This window comes from Stomoxys calcitrans, chromosome 4 (genome assembly GCF_963082655.1).
Source record: "Stomoxys calcitrans chromosome 4, idStoCalc2.1, whole genome shotgun sequence".
Lineage (NCBI taxonomy): Eukaryota > Metazoa > Arthropoda > Insecta > Diptera > Muscidae > Stomoxys > Stomoxys calcitrans.
Genome location: NC_081555.1, coordinates 44,465,426 through 44,484,273, shown reverse-complemented (window position 1 = coordinate 44,484,273; position 18,848 = coordinate 44,465,426). Strand labels below are relative to the sequence as shown.

Below are 18,848 nucleotides of genomic sequence, written 5' to 3'. Positions count from 1 at the left end.
TTGAACACAAAATTTTCACACTTCTAATAAAAGAAGCCCTGTATGCGCTGTGATAATAAAGTGAATAGTCATAGATAGGCAAACAGTCTAGCCATATTCGCGCACACGATATTTAAGCTAATTTAAATTATAAATACGAAGAAGCGTTGTCCACAAACCAACCAATCACTTGTCAGCTATCTTTTGTTTCACCATGTTGCAGACAAATAAAGGAAGATTGCGACAATGCGGATGCGGAATACGGGAGCATATTTTAACCATTATGATTGGGACTTCAAGTCGATTTGGGTTATATGAATGAAACATCTATAGTGGCGCAATACCAACCACTATAGGTTGGTGTCATTTCGCCATTTTTCCTGTAACACGTCGATATCAATATTTCTGATCCTTAAAACTAAATATATATATAAGATATGATCCGTGTATATCAGTTTCTATTTAAAATATAGCTGGAGGCCACCGTAACGCAGAGGTTAGCATGTCCGCCTATGATGCTGCACGTCTGGGTTCGAAACCTGGCGATACCATCAGAAAAAAACTTTCAACGGTGGTATTCCCCTCCAAATGCTGGCAACATTTGTGAGGTACTATGCCATGTAAAACTTCTCTCCAAAGAGGTGTCTCACTGCGGCACGCCATTCGGACTCGGCTATAAAAAGGAGGCCCCTTATCATTGAGCTTAAAACTTGAACCGGACTGCACTCATTGATATGTGAGAAGTTTGCCCCTGTTCATTAGTGGAATGTTAATGGGCAAATTTAGCAATTTGCATTTAGAATATAGCTACAGTTCTATGTTAGTCAATTTTATATTTTAAAATACTTGGTGGTGGGTATACTAGATCGTGAATTTAATATTTCATAAAAAAGAGTTTAATTGAGTTATTCATGAGTATTTAATTTTCCTGTGATGGACAGAGGATTGTTCTCAGTCAACTTGGTCATTACGAAATTCTTTAGTGCGACTGTGTACACTATAGTTAAGAGGGAAGGCGACTTATACGCATATACCACTGTGAAGCAATAAAACTGTCGGAAGGACAAAGAAAATCCTCTAGGGAGAACGGGATTAAAACGAGGGAGTGTAAAAGTTGACGAACAAAGTATTCAGCACAACATTGGGACACAAGAGACTACGGGCATACTAATACAGAATAGGTGCTGCAAGTGACAGCGAAAGTGGGGAAGGCGATAAGACTTTGAAGTATATCCTATGACAACGACGGGGTTTCATATCTAACGAATACCAACACATAGGTGTGGACCAACTCAGATCAAGCCAGGACAGACGGTCTTTTTTAAAATAAAAATAATTTGTACCACAAAAGTTTTTTTTTAATTCTTCAAATGCCTTCAATTTTAATTTGAAGTTACAGTTAGTGATTAAGATGTAATTTATTTGAAATGTATACGACAATTTAACTCCGAAATTCCTCAATTTTAATCAGCAGGGCTATTTGTTGTATGTATTCACATTTGCTTGTGGAGATGGCAACGCTCGTCAAGATCTTATGGACGAGCAATGCCGACCGATCGCCGTGGGAACAAAATGACCGTTCGTTATTTAAAGGCGCCAATAAGTCGTCTTGTAGGCACTCAGTAATTACGCAAGAGCCAATGCCACCCGCCCTCTTACTGAGACTCTACACTCGGTACAGCTGATTGTTCGCGACTAGAGTTGCAGCTACTCCGCATGTGGCAATCCATTATCCGCAACCTGTGGACGCGCCCGGTAGATCCCAGCTAAGCTTCTGGTGATAACGAAGAAACCCAAATCCCATGGCAGCCGGTTACTATCTCAAAGTTGTGGTTCCCAACTTTCTGTGACATGCAATGGAATAATATTCAGATCTGTCAGAATGCCGCCCTCCGAACTGCGACGAGCTGTCTCCCGTCTAAGCAATACCTTTTGCCCTGTTAACGCAGAGACTATCCAGCCGTGGATAGATATCCACCGCCCCGAAGCCTTAAGGTAGATCTACATAATCTAGAGCGAGAGGTTCAACGCTACAAGAGAGAACTTCTAGATGAAGCGGCATATCAAGAGGGTCTAGACAACACGATAGCAGATGCGGTAAATAGCTACCGGTTGAATGTAGTCCTTGAACGACCGCCTCCCATTGCATCTGAAGAACCAGAGTAGTTCTGACTCAATTACGTTCCGGCATATGCAGCCGCCTCAACTCCTACAGTGCAAGGAACGATGACGACGTGCAAGATGTGACCAGGGACCACACGTTAAACGTCACCTGTTTAATTGCCCAGCCGGACCCACTCGACTCAGACCCAGATCCCTGTGGACGCACCCCATCGTAGTCGCAGAGTTCCTGGTCCTTGACACTCAACAGAATCAAGCAGACGAAAGATAGAACATAACAAACTGCTACAACAACGTACCTGGAGCTGGACTAGTGACACTACCTTGTATTTGATTCTACCATGCATTGCAATTTAGGAAATGGAATTTTTGATGTATTGGAAACGAAATGACAATTAAAAAGAAAAATGAAGTTCTCAAATTGAGAAAAAAAACTGGGATTTTTAGAGTAAAAATCGGCATTTCGCTATTTTTGAAGCTAAAAATCCGCAAAAATGCCGAAAAATCGGCATTTATGGCAGGCTTGTATCCGATTCAAGCGGTTGGCAAGTGCAGTTTCTTTAACCTGACCTAACCTTAAGGTCTGTGATGAATGTGGTCAGTACTATATTTGAATACAGCTGCTTTATGTTGTTGTTATAGCAGTGTGTTGCACACAGAGGCGGCAGCCGTTGCCAATGAAGGACTCCATCGGGCCAATCCGATACGTACAACGATGCCATGGAATTGTACAGTTACTTTATGAACCGATGTTTCGACATTTTTGCCCATTTGGATAGTGAGATTTATGAGACGTCATAACATGTGTTGAATACAATGCTCATTCCGCTAAAATTTAGGTTGGGGCTACATTTGACTTATATAGTTGTATGTAGCACAACTTCGCCTATGGTAAAACAATAAAATTCTTTATTTGCCTTGATTTCCTCCGGACAACTACAGAAGTCTGAAGTGGCCGCCTGTACGAAGCTCTCAACTCTTTGTCCGCCTGTTTACCTTCATTTTTATACCCTACACCACCACTGTGGTACAGGGTGTTATAAGTTTGTGCATTTGTTTGCAAAGCTAAGAAGGAGAAGAGCTAGACTCATTGATAAGTATACCGATCACCTTAGAATCACTTTCTGATTCGTTTTAGCCATGTCCGTCTGTCTGTCTGTGAGTCCTGTATTCTTGTAATCAAAGTGCAGGTCGTATTTGTTGTCCAATCATCACGTAATTTTGCACATGCCACTTTCTTTGGCCCAAGGACGAACACTATTGATTTGGGTAAAAATCGGTTCAGATTAAGATATAGCTCCCATGTATATGTATCGCCCGAATTGCACTTAAATGGCCGTAGTAGATACAATTCTCAACCGATCTGCACATAATTTGGCACAGACTGTTTTGTTTCTGACCTTAAAATGTATAATCGGTACAGATTTAGATACAGCTCCCATACATATGTATCGCCTGATTTGCACTTACATATATGCAAATTTCATGATAATCGCCCAAGATTTGAATATATAGCTTTTATATATATTTCGCCCGATTGTTTTGTTACTGATCTTAGCATACCTGCAAGATTTCATCAAAATCAGTTTAGATTTGGATATAGCACCAGTGCAGACATATATATATTGCCCGAATTTATAATTGTAGGGTATTATAAAGTCGGCTCGCCCGACTTTTGCCTTTCCTTAATTGTTGTTGTTGTTGTCGTCGTAACCACATTCTTGCATGTGAAGGAAGCGATCCTCGTCAAGCTCCAATAGGTGGACAAGCTTTTTCAGGCTCATAGGACCGATTTCCGAAGGCAATTGGCTATTTGAAAGCGCCAATAAATTGCCTTGTCACTTCGAGCATCACTGGCACTCAGTATTTAAGCAAGAGCCTGTACGATACCGCGGTTAATTCGCGACAGCAGTTGCAGCTACTCATACGGCGAATTCTACTATCTGCAACCTGTGGACGCGCCCGGCAGATTTAAGCTAAGCTTATCATGCTAACGATCAACACTACATTAATCGGAGCTCAAAGACCAACCTGTGTGGAGCTCGTAGTTATCCAGTGCCCTTGGGTTGGTGGTTTGGTAACTTTCGAAGGAGTAAAACTAGCCGCTTGAAATTTTGCACAAATACTTTTTATTAGTGTAGTGTATTAAATGGGCCAAATCGGTCCATGTTTTGATATAGCTGCCATATGAACCGATCTTGGGTCTTGACTTCTTGAGCCTCTAGGGGACGCAATTCCCGTCCGATTTGACTGAAATTTTGCACGAGGTGTTTTGTTATGGGCTCCAATAACTGTGCGAAGTACGGCGTAAATCGGTCCATAATCTGATATAGCTGCCATATAAACCGATCTGGGATCTTGACTTCTTGAGCCTCTAGAGGGCGCAATTCTCATCCAATTTGGCTGAAATTTTGTACAACGGCTTCTCTCATGATCTTCAACACACATGTCTAATATGGTTTCAATCGATCTATAGCTTGATACAGCTCCCATATAAACCCATCCCCCGATTTTGCTTCTTGAGCCCCTACAAGACGCAATTCTTATGTGAATGAACTGAAATATTACACAACGACTTTTACAATGTTCAGCATTCATTTATGGTCCGAATCGGACTGTAATTTGATATAGCTGCAATAGCGTAAGTTCTTATTCCATATTCTTTGTTTGCCAAAAAGAGATACTGCGCATAGAACTCGACAAATGCGACGGAGGGTATATAAGATTCGGCCCGGCCGAACTTATCACCATCTTGCTTGTTTTCTTTTGTTTTACTGATGTCTAGGGGTATGTCTATTTGTTGCAAAAGAAATGCCAATTAACTCTGTATCAAAACTTATCCTTCGCTATTGTGTTATGCAAAATTGTACTCGTTTGTTCATGTTTATAAAACTTTTGGTTTGTTTTGATAGAATTTTTGATTAGATTAGCTTCATTTTATATTTTTTTGTCAATATACAGCAAAAATCTTGCAAACACAACACCATTTTTATAATAGCCATGTCAAGGTTCTTTTTGAAAGCTTTGTCACAGTACCCATTTTTTCATGATGTTTATATTAGATAAATAAAAATTTGGGGGAATTCCCGTTTTTCTAACTGCCTGTGTTTCTTTCACTTAGTTATTTGCCACCATCTTCTGAAGTTTCCATTTTTCTGTCCTTAATGTTTTGCTTTGATAACTTTCGCTTTGTTTTTGTTTTCATTTAGTTCTTGGCTACCTTCTTCTGAAGTTATGTTAAACAAGTAAGAGCGTACTAAGTTGGGCCGGGCCGAATCTTATATACCCTCCACCATGGATCGCATTTGTCGTGTTCTATGCGCGGGATCTCTTTTCAGGCAAACAAAGAATATTGAATAAGAACTGTTATGCTATTGGAGCTATTTCAAGTTATAGTCCGATTCGACCATATATGAAAGCTGATCATTGTAGAAGTCATTGTGTAATATTTCAGTTCATCCAAATAAGAATTGCGCCTTGTAGGGGCTCAAAAAGCAAAATCGGGAGATAGGTTTATATGGGAGCTGTATTAATTCACACTATATTAGACATGTATGTTGAAGGTCATGGGAAAAAACGTTGTACAAAATTTCTTCCAAATCGGATGAGTATTGCGCCCTCTAGAGGCTCAAGATGTCAAGATCCCAAATCGGTTTATATGGCAGCTTTATCAGGTTATGTACCGATTAACACCATACTTAGCACAGTTATTGGAAGTCATAACAAAACACCTCGTGCAAAATTTCAGCCAAATAGTATGGGAATTGCGCGCTCTATTGGCTCAAGAAGTCAAGATCCAAGATCGGTTTATATAGCAGCTATATCAAAACATGTACCGATTTGAACCATACTTAGCTCAGTGGTTGGAAGTGACACCAAACACCACCTGCAAAATTTCAGTAAAATCGGATGAGAACTCCGCCCTCTAGAGGCTCGAGATGTCAAGACCCAAGATCGGTTGATATGGCAGCTATATCAAAACATGGACCGATTTGGCCCATTTACAAACCCAACCGACCTACTCTAATAAAATGTAGTTGCGCAAAATTTCAAGCGGATAGCTTTACTCCTTCGAAAGTTAGCGTGCTTTCGACAGACAGACGGACGGACGGACATGGCTAGATCGACTTAAAATGACATGACGATGACGATTAAGAATATATATACTTATCATATTTGGAGGTGTTACAAACAGAATGACGAAATTAGTATACCCCCATCCTATGGTGCAGGGTAGGTAAAAGTGGCAGTGCTTTAAAGACTCACTTAGACAATTTTAAGCCCATTGTGAAACCACAGTAGCGACAGACTAAGGCTTCTGGCGGGAATCGAACCCACGACCCCTGCACGGCTACCGAGCGCCGGGTGGTGGGTATAAAAATAATAATTTTACAAAAAAGTAATTACATTGGAGGCTAACCTGGAACATTTGGGCATGATCGTTCAGTACCTTCATGTTCACAATGTTAATACCCCACTAATGCTATGTCGGGGTTTTAAGCCACCAAAATTTTCTGGCTATGGCTCAATGGGGTATTCTAAAGAAGTCTCAATATCTGCATTATATATAGCCAACTAACATTGGTGTTAAATGAGTGTCTGTTGAAATTTTTTTTTTTTTTCAAATACACATGAATTCTTACATAAAATTGTGATAATCCATTTAAAATTTTCAGGAATACACATAATTTGATGGCTTTTCTTTTTAACGCAATGAATCCAAAAGTTTTTGCATTACTTGTATCATTACCAAGTTTGTTTTAGTTAGCGTGTAAACCCTTTGAGAACGAAACTTCTCGCGGCCGCGTCTTAATATCAGTTGGGAGATTCTATCACGCACATTCCGATGTATGAATGAGTATAATCTTCTCATTCACACACCTATTACAGAGGGGGCCTGTTGTAGCGTTGGGCAACTAAGCAAACGAATATAACTGGACACGTGTTGTCCTAGAACAAGCATAACAAATGGGAAATGTAAATGCTGCAGCAGCAGCGCCTTCTTGTCTGTGGGGTGTAGACTGAAAACAAAAAAAAACTACAGATTTACCCTAATTAAACAAAGGGGGGAGCCAAAGCCAGCGCCAAACACCTCTTACGTGCACTGTGCCCCTACCACCAACAATTACACGCGAAGAACGTAATCATTGAGACATTGCCGTTTTTCGGGTCTGTTTTTTTACACGAATTGTAGAGCACACGGTTGGAGAGAGCGTAAAATATTCGAACATGGAATCTCATCTCTGAGTAGATAGACCAACCAATTGAGTACAAATATATGTAGAACAGAAAAAAGAGGCTCACACTGCTGGTGCCCACTGGTGTCCTTGAACAAAATTTTCCACCTTCTCTCATGCAACGACGCTTTCCCATGCCCTTCAGAACAATTTTGTTTCTATTTTGCAAGACTTTCGATATTTCACATAAACAATAGTACTATTATTTCTTTGCACAGCTATTAGCAATTATTTCACCAATGTCCCCTAATTGCTAATCTGGGATGGCAAAGAACAATTTTTCACACATACACTCACTCACACTTTTCTACATCCACGAATCGGCTCGAGCTCGTGGTAGTCAAGAATTTTTCTTCACTAACAATTTTTCAAAATCACTTTTCGTACAATTGAGAAGTTTGTTACGAATATCTGTCCCTCACTCAAGTGTAGTTTATTCAAAATTAAAACTTACCTTTTTGCCATTATATGATTTTTCCACAAAAATTAATGGCAGACGAAAATCACTCAGTCCGTGTGTGAAAAAATTTTTGTAGTATCTTTTCTACACTATGTTACAGGGTTGAGTTAACCTTCCAGTCAGTGTTGCTGTGTTGCAAAGCTAAATTTGCATGTTCACAAACGTGTTCGCATTCAAATGAATTCATACACGAGCTGGTCGAATCGACACGTATCTGAAAAAGTGTGGATACATTCGAATGAATATTTAACTGCAAGAAACTATTCCAGCTTTAAAATCCTATTTTATACGCGATAAAGCACCTCTGAGAAAAGACTATGGAAATTGCAACAAAATGTAGTAGGCTTTGGAAAATTGCGCCGGTCTTTATGCGCGTTTAAATTCCAGTCGTCTGAACATCTGTTAAGAGTGTTGTCAATCAAAAGAATTTTGCAGTTCTAACGACGGGTATGGCAATAGCGATTGGAGATTAAACAAAACACCCAGTAGGCACAGAACTGGCATCGGAATTTGCATAAAGGACTTGAGTAAAAACGAGGATGCTTTTCAGTATGATGCACAGTAGTCGTTTCCTTTAGATATATACGAGCCCTAAAAATTTACAAAATAAACCAAATACCATTTGTATGTTTTAAGAAGGTGCAACAAGCTCAGAATTGTCTGCAAAATAATCGCAAGTTATAGTACCATTTATATATATGTAAACCAGAGCCGAGCCGTGCTTTCGGAATTGTTGCGAAAAACTTTAACAAAATATCATAATTTTTTTAAAACATAATTACATAAAGTTCCATTTACTAAGTCAATCTTATATTCATTTTACTCTAGTGTAATGGGTATGACTCATGACATAATTACCGTACTATCACAATGCACTATCTGTCAACGAGTTTTGGTTGTGTGGGGTTATACAGTATGAAGACTATACAGATGTTTGTAAGTTTAACGAAAATGAAAAATGTTGGACTGCGTCGCAGAATGGAAGGAACAGCAAAAAGGTATGTTGACAATGTGGGTCTATTGCCATATGACGAATTGAAACCCAGACTGCTAAACGTCTGCAAGCGTGGCGCCAAGAAATATATCGTCAGCTTTGCGCACGTCACTTGAAACCAGACCTACGTGAAGTTACCAACAATAATTCGCAAGATGGCAGTAATATAGGGTGACACTAACCCCAAAAATTCAGCATGTACGGAAATTATCAACCGATTTTAGCTACTGTTGCCAAAATATTGACCTGTAAATAGACCAATTCCATTCTGGAGGACGTAAATGCGTTTCGAAACAGAAATTTGGAAGGTTTGTTCTACGAAAAACCGTTCTGAGATAAGTGTGGTATACCAAATGAAAGTTGTAAATTACTCCTTTAATCCATTTACGTCTTCCAGAATAGAATTAGTTTATTCACAGCCATGGTGAAACAATTAAAGGTGGTCTCATTTGTACAACAAACACAAATCATATGGTGCAGTCCGCCATCTTTTCATCAAGTTGTTCGATCGAACAGCTATTTGCGTGCAACCACCTTTTTAAATCCGCCTTGTTTCACAGCTTATATTCTCGCGACAGCAGCTAAAAACGGTTGATAATTTCCGTACATGCTGAATTTTTTGTGTTAGTGTCACCCTGTATTACTGCCATCTTGCGAGTTATCGTTGGTGATTTTACGTAGGTAAAATTTTGTTATCGAAAGTTAGCGACATCGCTAATTAGCATTATACTCTTGATTCGTGGGGAGACCGCCAAAGTTTACTAGACACAATATTTTTTGTTGAAACAAGCTGCATTTGGTAAAATTTTGTAACTCTCAATGGCTATGTCCATGAAACAAGTCGGCGCACGGCATATGAGCAGTGCAGTGGAAATAATGGAATGGAGCAACAAGATGGATTTGATCGCATATGGAACGGAGAAAGGCATGTAAGATATCAAATAAATTGTATGTTATATTAGAAATATCCCATCTTTCCTTTATAATAGGAGAAGTGGTTGTGCAAAGATTAAATTGGCAAAAAATTGTAACGTTCCCACCGCCTGCAGACGATGTGAAAGTACGCGGCTTAAGCTGGCAGCACGATGAGACCATTGTGGCAGTTGGTTGGTATTTAAATCTGCTGAACAGCAAACAAAAAGTAGTTAACTTGCCCTAATTGTTAATTTATAAGGATATAGCAATGGACAGGTGTCTCTATTAGATGTGGAACGAGAAGAATCAGTTTCAAATTTTCATTGCAACGAAGACATTAAAAACGTGTACTTTAGCAAATCCGTTAAAGTATCAGACTACCGACAAATCTATCGGAACAGCGCGGAGGTAGGGGAATACAATTAATGGAATACAATCAATTAATGAAAAAACAAAACATTGAATTTTCCCAAACCCTAGATTACGCATGATTTCTTTCTTCCCGATCTGCCTCAGCTAAGTAGCTTGGGGGTGTCTTCAAAAACACAAGAACACAAATCATTTGCTAAAGGCACACCTTGTTTTTTGGTGGTGATACTTAAAAGTGGAAAAGTTCTTTTATTCCTTTTGGGTGCTTTAAAGGCCGGCAGCATCGACATGTCACAGCACGTATCGTTTCCCGATGAGCTAGAGGTGTACGATGTACGTATAAGCGGAGATTTCGATGCTATGTATGCTTTATTACGCGATGGCATGCAGCTGAAGATATTACACTTCAAAAACGCGGTTCTAAAAGAATATATCTCGCCCATGATGCAAATGGCCCAACACTGTGCAAATATTTTGGAAACAAAAAAGTAGTTACTTCTTTTCATAATATAGGCATCTGCTTAAATCGATTTGCCTTTCAGCTACATAAATAACACGCTACAATGTATGTTGGAAGCATGGGAGACTGTTTTGCTGGAAATGGATAACAAACTTACAAACTATGCCAACAAACGCACAGAGGGTTCTTTATCTGCTGATTTTCTTGAGCTGCTTGTATTCGGATATGCTACCCATGAAATAGAAGAATTTTTGATGCAGTGAGTACAAATAATTTCTAAAATATGGAAAGTATTTCCAAGAAGAAATGATTGATATATTTTTTTTTTGACAATTTACTGACTACTTATTTTAATTTAGAGATCTTACCGAAAAGGGCGTAAAAAAACTCCAAAATTCTGTTGATTTAAGCTATTCAACAATACAGAGTTTGGTTTCCAAACCTCTTCAAATGGCTGGAGTGAATATGTTTTATTTTTTGAATACCATTAAGGGATTGTCGCGAATCTCTCAGTACTTTGATGTAAGCATACTCATCTCTTGTGGAATGCTTAACAATCAATAATTCTTTTAAACAGCCCCTTGTAGTTTCCTCTGCAGCAGACATTGCTATTCGCCAGTGTGGTGCTTTTCTCATGAAGATCTTAGAAGTGCAACAAGTGATTGATCAATCCGTAAATGATATGAAATTATTTTTCTGTTGGCTTTGTGTGGTTATTGTGCGTTTACATCAGCAAGACATAACCGAAGATATGACCCAGTTGTCCATGGAGGATACCATCTATTTGGCAGAGTATTTAAACAGTTTTGAAGACAGTGTGGTGGAAAACGGTAATTTATGAATAGTAAAATAAATAAAATAGAGAAAACCACAAATTTATTTCCACAGATGATGGCTCTGTAACAATACGAAAGTTCAACTTGGAGAAGGTCGGACAATATCTAGAGGATAAGCCGCTACAACAAATTCCGAAAACAGACATGCATCATTTGTGGAAAAAGTTGTTGGATGAAAATGAGTGCTTAAGGAATTCGGCATTGCTATATCCTCATGAAAAGAATTTGTCATTAACCCAACAGCGGGACAAATTGTTTGATGCCATTGACATTGTATTCCAAAAAACGAATGAGAGTATAACATCTGGATTTGAGCTTGATGCAAGTTTTCTTTGCAGTACTTTCAATGATAGTACCGATACTAGCTACGAATTTATAAAAACATCATATTTGGTATGCGACAACAAGAAGATTGATTTAATGGCAGTAACTGTTGGCTGGAATGACTGTTTAATACTAGCATTCGATAGCAAATTTACTCAGATGCAAACTTTCCGTTTACAAACTCTACCCGGGCTTTTTACCAAAGAATTGAGTAATGGATTGGAGTGCTTGAAATTTGTCGACCTAAAGTTTTACAATGATGATGTGATTTCTTTATTGCTGGCAAACGAGGGAAATGATAAAATGCAGAGTTTTTTTGTACAGTTTCCGCTGGACCAAACGAAGAGTAAAACATTTTTACAAACAATGCCGCAGAATATTAACATTGGAGATATATCAACTCATAGTATCTTCGATATCATAGACAGTAGCTGTTTTAAAGGAATGGATAGTACGTGCACACTCCTTTCGGTTTCCGGATGTAGAAAGGTAATGAAGTATTTTTATAGTTACAAGCATATTATTAAACTTGGTGTCCCATCACAAAAGCCACTAAAACGGACATACTGGGCGAGATTGACAATATGGGACCCTTATCAAAGATTTTTTAGAGTAGAATAGGAATCTGACCTTAGAATTTGTAGCCAAGCGCCTGTCGCACCAGCGGACCTGAAGGGCAAACGAGAAGCTGTCTGGATTGTCGAGGGTGGAGGTTTTGGCATCGGGCTCTATGAGGTCAAGACTGGTTAGAATATGTTATTCGATTAGAAAGGCTATCAGGTTATGCTGGGTCCCGGGCCATCAAGTGGAATGGATCGTTGAGCTCGAATCTTGCTACGGAGTAAATAAGTAAGGCCTCCCCGATGCGAGCTTCTTGGTGGGGGCACACTTTCTACATAGACCATGGTAGCCGGTTGTACGTACCCGATGGAGTCTTTCATGATTTCACTTACTCACGCTCGCGCACGAAGAATTTTAATTCAATCACGATCACAGGCCTCAAGCGTGATTCACAAGGCAACTCGCTTCCACACCTCTAATATAGACCAATCGTTCAGTTTTACTTACTTAAGCTATTGCAATTTCCAATTTTTACCTTTTTCCACATATACTTAAAATATATATAAAATTCATCCTACTGCGTACTAATAAAATTTTCCCCCAAAAGGTTGCATCAATTCTTTCAGATAAACGAAAAAAGATGATAATTTTCGAAATGGAGATTGAGGATGATGATGATGAAATTGAGATGTCACAAAATTCTATGCTGGACATAAGCAAAGAGTCGACCGTTTCTTAGTCATTTTTTTTTTCATATTATAATTTATTTACTATGGAAATACAATACAAAAACAATTATTACATTGAGCATTTATTGAACTTAAATGCAACATCTGACCAAACACCGTATATAGTTTCTTTTGTATTAAGCAAATGGCAATTAAAAGTGGTATCGTTTGTTCTCATTACAGTTACACTACAAATTAAGGTTAGAGGAACTACCGTTTAGTAGTCCACAAGTCTGTGGCTTATGTTCTGTAAGATATGGGGGGAGCGGGGGGACTGACACAAGGCAACAATAACTTAATTTACTTCATAGGTGTAAGCATCATCGGAGTCTTCATCGCTTGAAAGATCTCTTTTTCTTCTTCTTTCTTTGCGTTTATTTCGTTTTTTACCACCCTTTTCTGGAAGATCATCGGCAAATTCTTCTGCTGTAACGGCTTGTGCAACTTCTGGTTGTGAATTAGTACTACTTATAACTTCGCTTTCTGCTGGACCCTCCTGGTCTTCATTAGTTTCGTTGTTTTCAGTTTCTTCACTCTTTTTTTGTGATTTTACCAACTCACATAAGTATTTGTAACGTACTAAACATTCCTCTTTTGTTTTGCCAGGAACACTGTTTGCAATCTTTTGCCACCTATCGCTCCCAGCTGTTTTCCTGTACTTAACAATTGCTGCTTCCAGAGCTTTTTGTTGTTCCTGTGTCCAATTTGTTTCTGGTATAACTATGCTTTTGTCTTGCTTGGTTTTCTCCTTCTTGGTTAGCTGTTGCGTCTCCTGTATAATATTTTCAGCAACACTATCTGTCTGACCAGGCAATCTATAACCGTTTTCCTTCATTTTGGCAGCCATAAATGTTACTTCTTGTACCGTACGATTCATAGCTTCACCGATTATAACCCAACGATTGCCTAAACCAGCTGGATACTTTTTGACAAGGCGTATGAGCTCCGCTAAATCCTCGTCCGTCCAAAAACCTCCGCTTAGCTGTGACTGTAAAGATAAGTGAAAAAAACAACAGTTACAATCAATTTTGAGCATTTGAAAGGCTAATCAAATACAAGACACTGACATAAACCATGGGTATTTGCGAAAGAAGATGGGGCACTGCTTTAAGTATTCGAGAGAAAAATCCATTGAAAAAACATATGGATTAAACTGCGCTAAAATATCGGTTTGAACAAGGAATTCTATGCACAATCACAACTACGTCGGCTAGGCAATGTTGTGAGAAAAGAAAATATGTTCTAGCCAGTAACGCCTTTAAAAGCACACCTGACGATTTATGCCCACAAGAAATAGCTCAACATCAGTGGAAAAATAGCAAAAAGCTGGCATGTGCAAACTTCCCCTGTTCTTTAATGGAATGTTTATGGGCAAATTTACAATTTTGCTCCTCTACAAAAGTCTCTACAATTTTTTTTGAATTTCAGATCACAACATGTGAACTTTTTTCACACTTTGAATGTTTATAGGCAAATTTGCAATTTTGCTCCTCTACAAAAGTCTAGAATTTTTTTTTTGCTTTTCAGATCACAACATGTGGACTTTTTTCACACTTTCAGTTTTGGTTTACTGTGCAACTACGAATAGTTAAACAATAAATATCTAATAATCTTGGTTATATTTACAAACCTTTTGGGTAACTGGCTTCACAGCATCGTCTTCTGTTAATTCGCGGCCTTGTATCTGGGAATAGCCTTTTAGTTCTTCATCGGTTTTTTCTGGTGCTTTTGTGTTTTGTTTGCGTCTTCTAAGGTTTTCCTTTTGCTCTTTGCGCATCCTTACCAATTCTTCAGCTTCTCGTTCTTGTTCTTCCTGTCGTTTGGCCTCCTCTAGCTCCCTAGAAAATGTTTGAAATATTTACAGAATGGAACATGTTACAAATTCTGCTGCTTACTGTCGCCTTTTCTCGAGTGCTAGCTCTTTGAGTTCGTTAGCTTTGTTGAATGCACCTTTTATTGTTTTGGGCAAATTCCAAACGAACATTGGAATTTGTATTGGTAGAGTATTCTGAAAGGTGCAAAAATACATTAAGTTTGGTCTTAATTTATGATCTTAATGCTGCATACTAACTTTAAATGATGGGGTTGGTATTTCGTTTAGTATAGTGTCCATGTCTATATTCTTGTTCTTTTTTTGCAATTTTTTCAGCTTAGAGCCCAGCACCTGCTCCGCTGTGTATTTCTTCTCCAAATATGCCGCCCACGCAAACAAATACTGGCCAATGGTAATGATCAAGAAAAGTATACCGGCACCCTCGTACAAACCTATCTTGCGCATACGGCGATAGTAATACAGAGCCGACTTCCAATTTGGCAGTCCTTCCTTTAATACCTTGTCATATTTCTCACGCTTTGAAGTCTCCTTTAGTACTTCATAGATTGACACCAAATTTCGAAACTGTATATTGGCATCTTCTGAGGGGTTTTTATCCGGATGCAACTGTATCGACAGCCCTCGGAAAGCTCTTTTTATTTCCTGACCGGAAGCATTCTAAAGAAAAACAAAAAAAAAAGCACATCATCATGCTGAACAAGTTAATAATATGGATTAGCTTACTTGCTTGAGTCCCATGAACTCGTAAAAATTTGTTTTGATTTCTTCTACTAAATCAAAAATTTCGAGTTCCTCAGTATCCCATGCTTGTACATTACTAACTTGGAGCACCCAGAGAAGAAAAATACCGGTGTAAATTATCTTCCGCATGGTTGTTGTGGACCTTTGGGTTTCCTAGCCCTTTCAGACGAGATACCTTCAACTCAAAACCTACGTTGCATATTTCTGACATTTGGTTTGTTTTGACAGCCCAAATGTGTCGAAGTCGATTTTCAATAGATAAAAATATTATCGAATAGATGATTGCAAGTTGGGTCATCGACTTTTTTTAAAGACCCGGGATGCACTTATAAGCAATGGTCATGCGAGCAGCTGAGTAGCATTTTTTTATTCTTGTTTTGATTTTGCAATAAATCTAAATGTCAGATGTGATTTTTTTCCAGAATCTTTAAACGATATTTAATTTGACCCGATCCACACATAAGGCTGAGTATTCTGTTCAGCTTTTCAAGCGGAATGCTTTAAAATTCCATATAAAAAACGTCGTGTTTTGGCATGGAAACAAAAACATTTGTAACACTGTTTTATTGCTGTGTGAATAATCGGGTCAAATAGAACATATTTTTAAGATTTTAGAAAAAAAATCACAGCTGTGTCATCAAGCCTTTGACATTTAGATTTACTGCAAAATCAAAACAAAAATAAAAAAATTGTACTCAGCTGTTTGCATGACCTCACCTTATAAGTTCATCTTGGGCCACAAAATAGCAAAATATTGGGTTACTATTCAAATTTCTTTGTGTGTTTTGGCAAAAGTCGATCAGCTTGATGACAAGATGGCGGAATGTGCCATATGATTTGTGGTTGTTGTAGAAATAAGACCACCTTTTATTGTTTCGCCATGAACATACATAAACAACGAAAAATGGTTCAAAATCGGAGTTGCAATAATCATTGATTGTGACAGATAGTGCATTCAATATTTTGTTATTGGGCAACTGCTCCTACCTGTAAATGAATATATCTTGGTACCAGCCAGAAAATCCGCTTAATGGATAAATAAAACACCTCTAAAGCTGTCATTACACGATCAGACATATCGTACACGTCTTGTGATACGCACGAAAAATTTAATATGACAAATGGTTATTGGAATATATATGCAACTTTTTCGATTAAATCGAGCTTTAATTAAATGCAAAATTTCCCATGAACATTCCATTAAGGGACAGGGTATACTTCTCTCATATTAATGGGTGCAGTCCGATTAAAGTTTGAGCTCAATGATAAGGGACCTCCATTATTATGCCGAGCCCGAACAGCCCGACACCACTTGGTTTTAACATGGCAGGTTAACTAACAAATGTAGTCAGAATTAGTAAGGGGAGAACCACCGCTGAAAATTTATGACGTACATAAAACAATTCTTATAATTATAGAAAGTGGCACATGCCTGATCGTGTAAAGAAGCTTAATATAACTACATAAACAATATAATTTACCGAATAAAATGGTGAGACATATGACGGGGTTGACAAATAGTATTTTGCTTGCAAATAAGGATTATTTGAGATAAAAATCGGAAATAGACTTCACTGAATTTCAGCAATTAGTGAAATAATCTTTTTTTTTTAAATACCACTGGTGCGGTGAACGAGCTTAAGATTCACTTTAAAGGTCCGTTTTAGAGAGCAAAGTAAGGACTAAAACCTGTAATGAAAGGCAGAGTTCGGTCGCAACTGGCTATATAATAACCTACACTACCGAGTCTGCGTACTACTATTAATGCATGGAATGTATGTTGAAATATGATATGATTTTAATTTTGCATACCTTTTAATATATTGAATAGAACCTTGTAAGTTTTTCCCACGATAGAACCTAAATTGTGGCTAATAGGGCCTTAAAGGCCATATCATATGAAATATATATATGGGAGCTACATATATCGAAATCTGGACGGACTTTGATAAAATTTAATACACAAACTAAAACGTCAAATAAAACACCTCACACTAAACTTTATAAGGATCAAACCAAAATTGAAAGATATATATGTTAGCTATATCTAAATCTGAACCGATTTTAATGAAATTTTGCACACGTATTTGGACGTCAAATGAAACATCTCTTGCAAAATTTTGTAAAGATAAAAGGATAAAGATAAAGGCCATATCGGATAGAGGATATGCACACGTATTGGGATGTAAAAAAAAAAAAATACATCAGCGAAATTTTGTAAAGATCGGAAATTTTGTAAAGATGTGGCTTCTAAAGACTTAATATAAAATATATATATAATATATAATATCATGTCCACAGTGGTGGTGTAGGGTATAAATATGCCAGTATGTATGCGCAGAAGAAAGCCCTTGTGTATACGGAAATCGAAAGACAATCAGAGTTGTCAGTACGAGTTCTAAACGTACGTGTTTATATTTGTTAGGGTTTATATTATATTCGGCCTGGCCCGAACTTATTAATGGAAAATTGATTTTCCCCAAGTGATATTGAAAAGTTCTAGAATGCTTGTTTTGTCTTACATCTAATTTCAGTTGATATCGAAAGATTTTTCTACCCTTTTGTGTATTAGTTAATATATTATGGACATTAGGCAACTCTGTTTCTAATTTGTATAACTGTAATTTTGTTGACAGCGTTTCATTGCGCTGCCAACTGTAGGTATGGCATTGCCATACTGGTAGTTTGCTTTCGTTTTGTGGGGGTTGCACAGACTAGAAACTCCTGAGAGAATTGCGAGAGCAACAAACCAAGTGTGCTTTAGTCATTGTGTATGAAACATCGAAGGAAAACTTTTTTAGAAGTATTAAATTACTGAAAAAAATAATGTAATTTTGTAAATTAAATTGGCAATTGTTCTCAAACAATATAATGTGAATGTAAGGAAAATAAAATAAAGGAAACCAATATCGGGTGCACATTTATGTGCCTTAAAGTGGTGAAAGAGTGCTAGTGGTGTGCGATAGAAGAAAAAAATTTTACCAACCTATATTCGAATGAATGTGGTGTTTATTGTCGATGTCGGTGATGATGATGACATCCATTTTGGCAAAATGTAGAAATGTAACAAGGGGAACCTCCCAAATGAGTGAATAAATAACTTGTGTGCAAAACAAGACAGCAACAACAACAATGTATCGTTCTTTTAAACAACGGAAAACGTTTTAAATTGTTTACATAAGATTGTCAATAGGAAAAAATAAGACCTGCTCGAGATCAAACGTAATAAAAATGATTTGAAAAAAGTCGCTGCATATTGTTGGGCGTCGGACTCACTCACCAACACTCA

General features: G+C 37.9%; 3 protein-coding genes across 6 annotated transcripts in view; 1 reads left to right on the top strand and 2 right to left on the bottom strand.

Moving 5' to 3' along the window:
* LOC106080759 (B-box type zinc finger protein ncl-1) overlaps positions 1–8,119 on the bottom strand; it is a 37,295-nt gene extending 29,176 nt beyond the window's left edge. Inside the window, exons 1-2 of one of the 4 annotated variants that reach the window (XM_013242286.2) lie at positions 8,100–8,119; positions 7,792–8,011 (exon numbers count right to left, since the gene is read on the bottom strand). The gene's annotated coding sequence lies outside the window, so the exon portion shown is untranslated. Of the gene's footprint in view, positions 1–7,634; positions 7,747–7,791; positions 8,012–8,099 lie in introns of those variants that run through there. The other 3 variants (XM_059366418.1, XM_059366416.1, XM_059366417.1) reach the window with 3 other exon arrangements.
* Positions 8,120–8,719: 600 nt separating this feature from the next.
* On the top strand, positions 8,720–13,098 carry LOC106080769 (anaphase-promoting complex subunit 4). The gene is made up of 10 exons (XM_013242300.2): positions 8,720–8,795; positions 9,494–9,716; positions 9,781–9,897; positions 9,966–10,114; positions 10,187–10,563; positions 10,618–10,794; positions 10,895–11,057; positions 11,113–11,365; positions 11,424–12,184; positions 12,864–13,098. The coding sequence occupies exons 2-10, from the start codon at positions 9,611–9,613 to the stop codon at positions 12,993–12,995; spliced, it is 2,235 nt and encodes a 744-aa protein (XP_013097754.2). The 5' UTR covers positions 8,720–8,795; positions 9,494–9,610; the 3' UTR covers positions 12,996–13,098.
* LOC106080770 (dnaJ homolog subfamily C member 1) lies at positions 13,047–15,771 on the bottom strand. Its single transcript, XM_013242301.2, has 5 exons — positions 15,542–15,771; positions 15,056–15,475; positions 14,880–14,992; positions 14,615–14,822; positions 13,047–13,972 (listed from the first exon to the last, which is right to left on the bottom strand). Exons 1-5 carry the CDS (start codon positions 15,686–15,688, stop codon positions 13,280–13,282), a joined length of 1,581 nt encoding a protein of 526 aa, XP_013097755.1. The 5' UTR covers positions 15,689–15,771; the 3' UTR covers positions 13,047–13,279.
* Positions 15,772–18,848: the final 3,077 nt, after the last annotated feature.

Excerpts from the sequence above, each read along its gene's own strand:
- LOC106080770 (XM_013242301.2), bottom strand. The coding sequence starts at position 15,688 with ATGCGGAAGATAATTTACACCGGTATTTTTCTTCTCTGGGTGCTCCAA. Across the intron at positions 14,993-15,055 it reads TACCAACCCCATCATTTAAA|AATACTCTACCAATACAAAT; the intron begins GTTAGTATGCAG and ends TGCACCTTTCAG. Across the intron at positions 13,973-14,614 it reads TGAAGCCAGTTACCCAAAAG|TCACAGCTAAGCGGAGGTTT; the intron begins GTTTGTAAATAT and ends TTATCTTTACAG.
- LOC106080769 (XM_013242300.2), top strand. The coding sequence starts at position 9,611 with ATGGCTATGTCCATGAAACAAGTCGGCGCACGGCATATGAGCAGTGCA. Across the intron at positions 9,717-9,780 it reads CGCATATGGAACGGAGAAAG|GAGAAGTGGTTGTGCAAAGA; the intron begins GCATGTAAGATA and ends CCTTTATAATAG. Across the intron at positions 10,564-10,617 it reads AATATTTTGGAAACAAAAAA|CTACATAAATAACACGCTAC; the intron begins GTAGTTACTTCT and ends TTTGCCTTTCAG.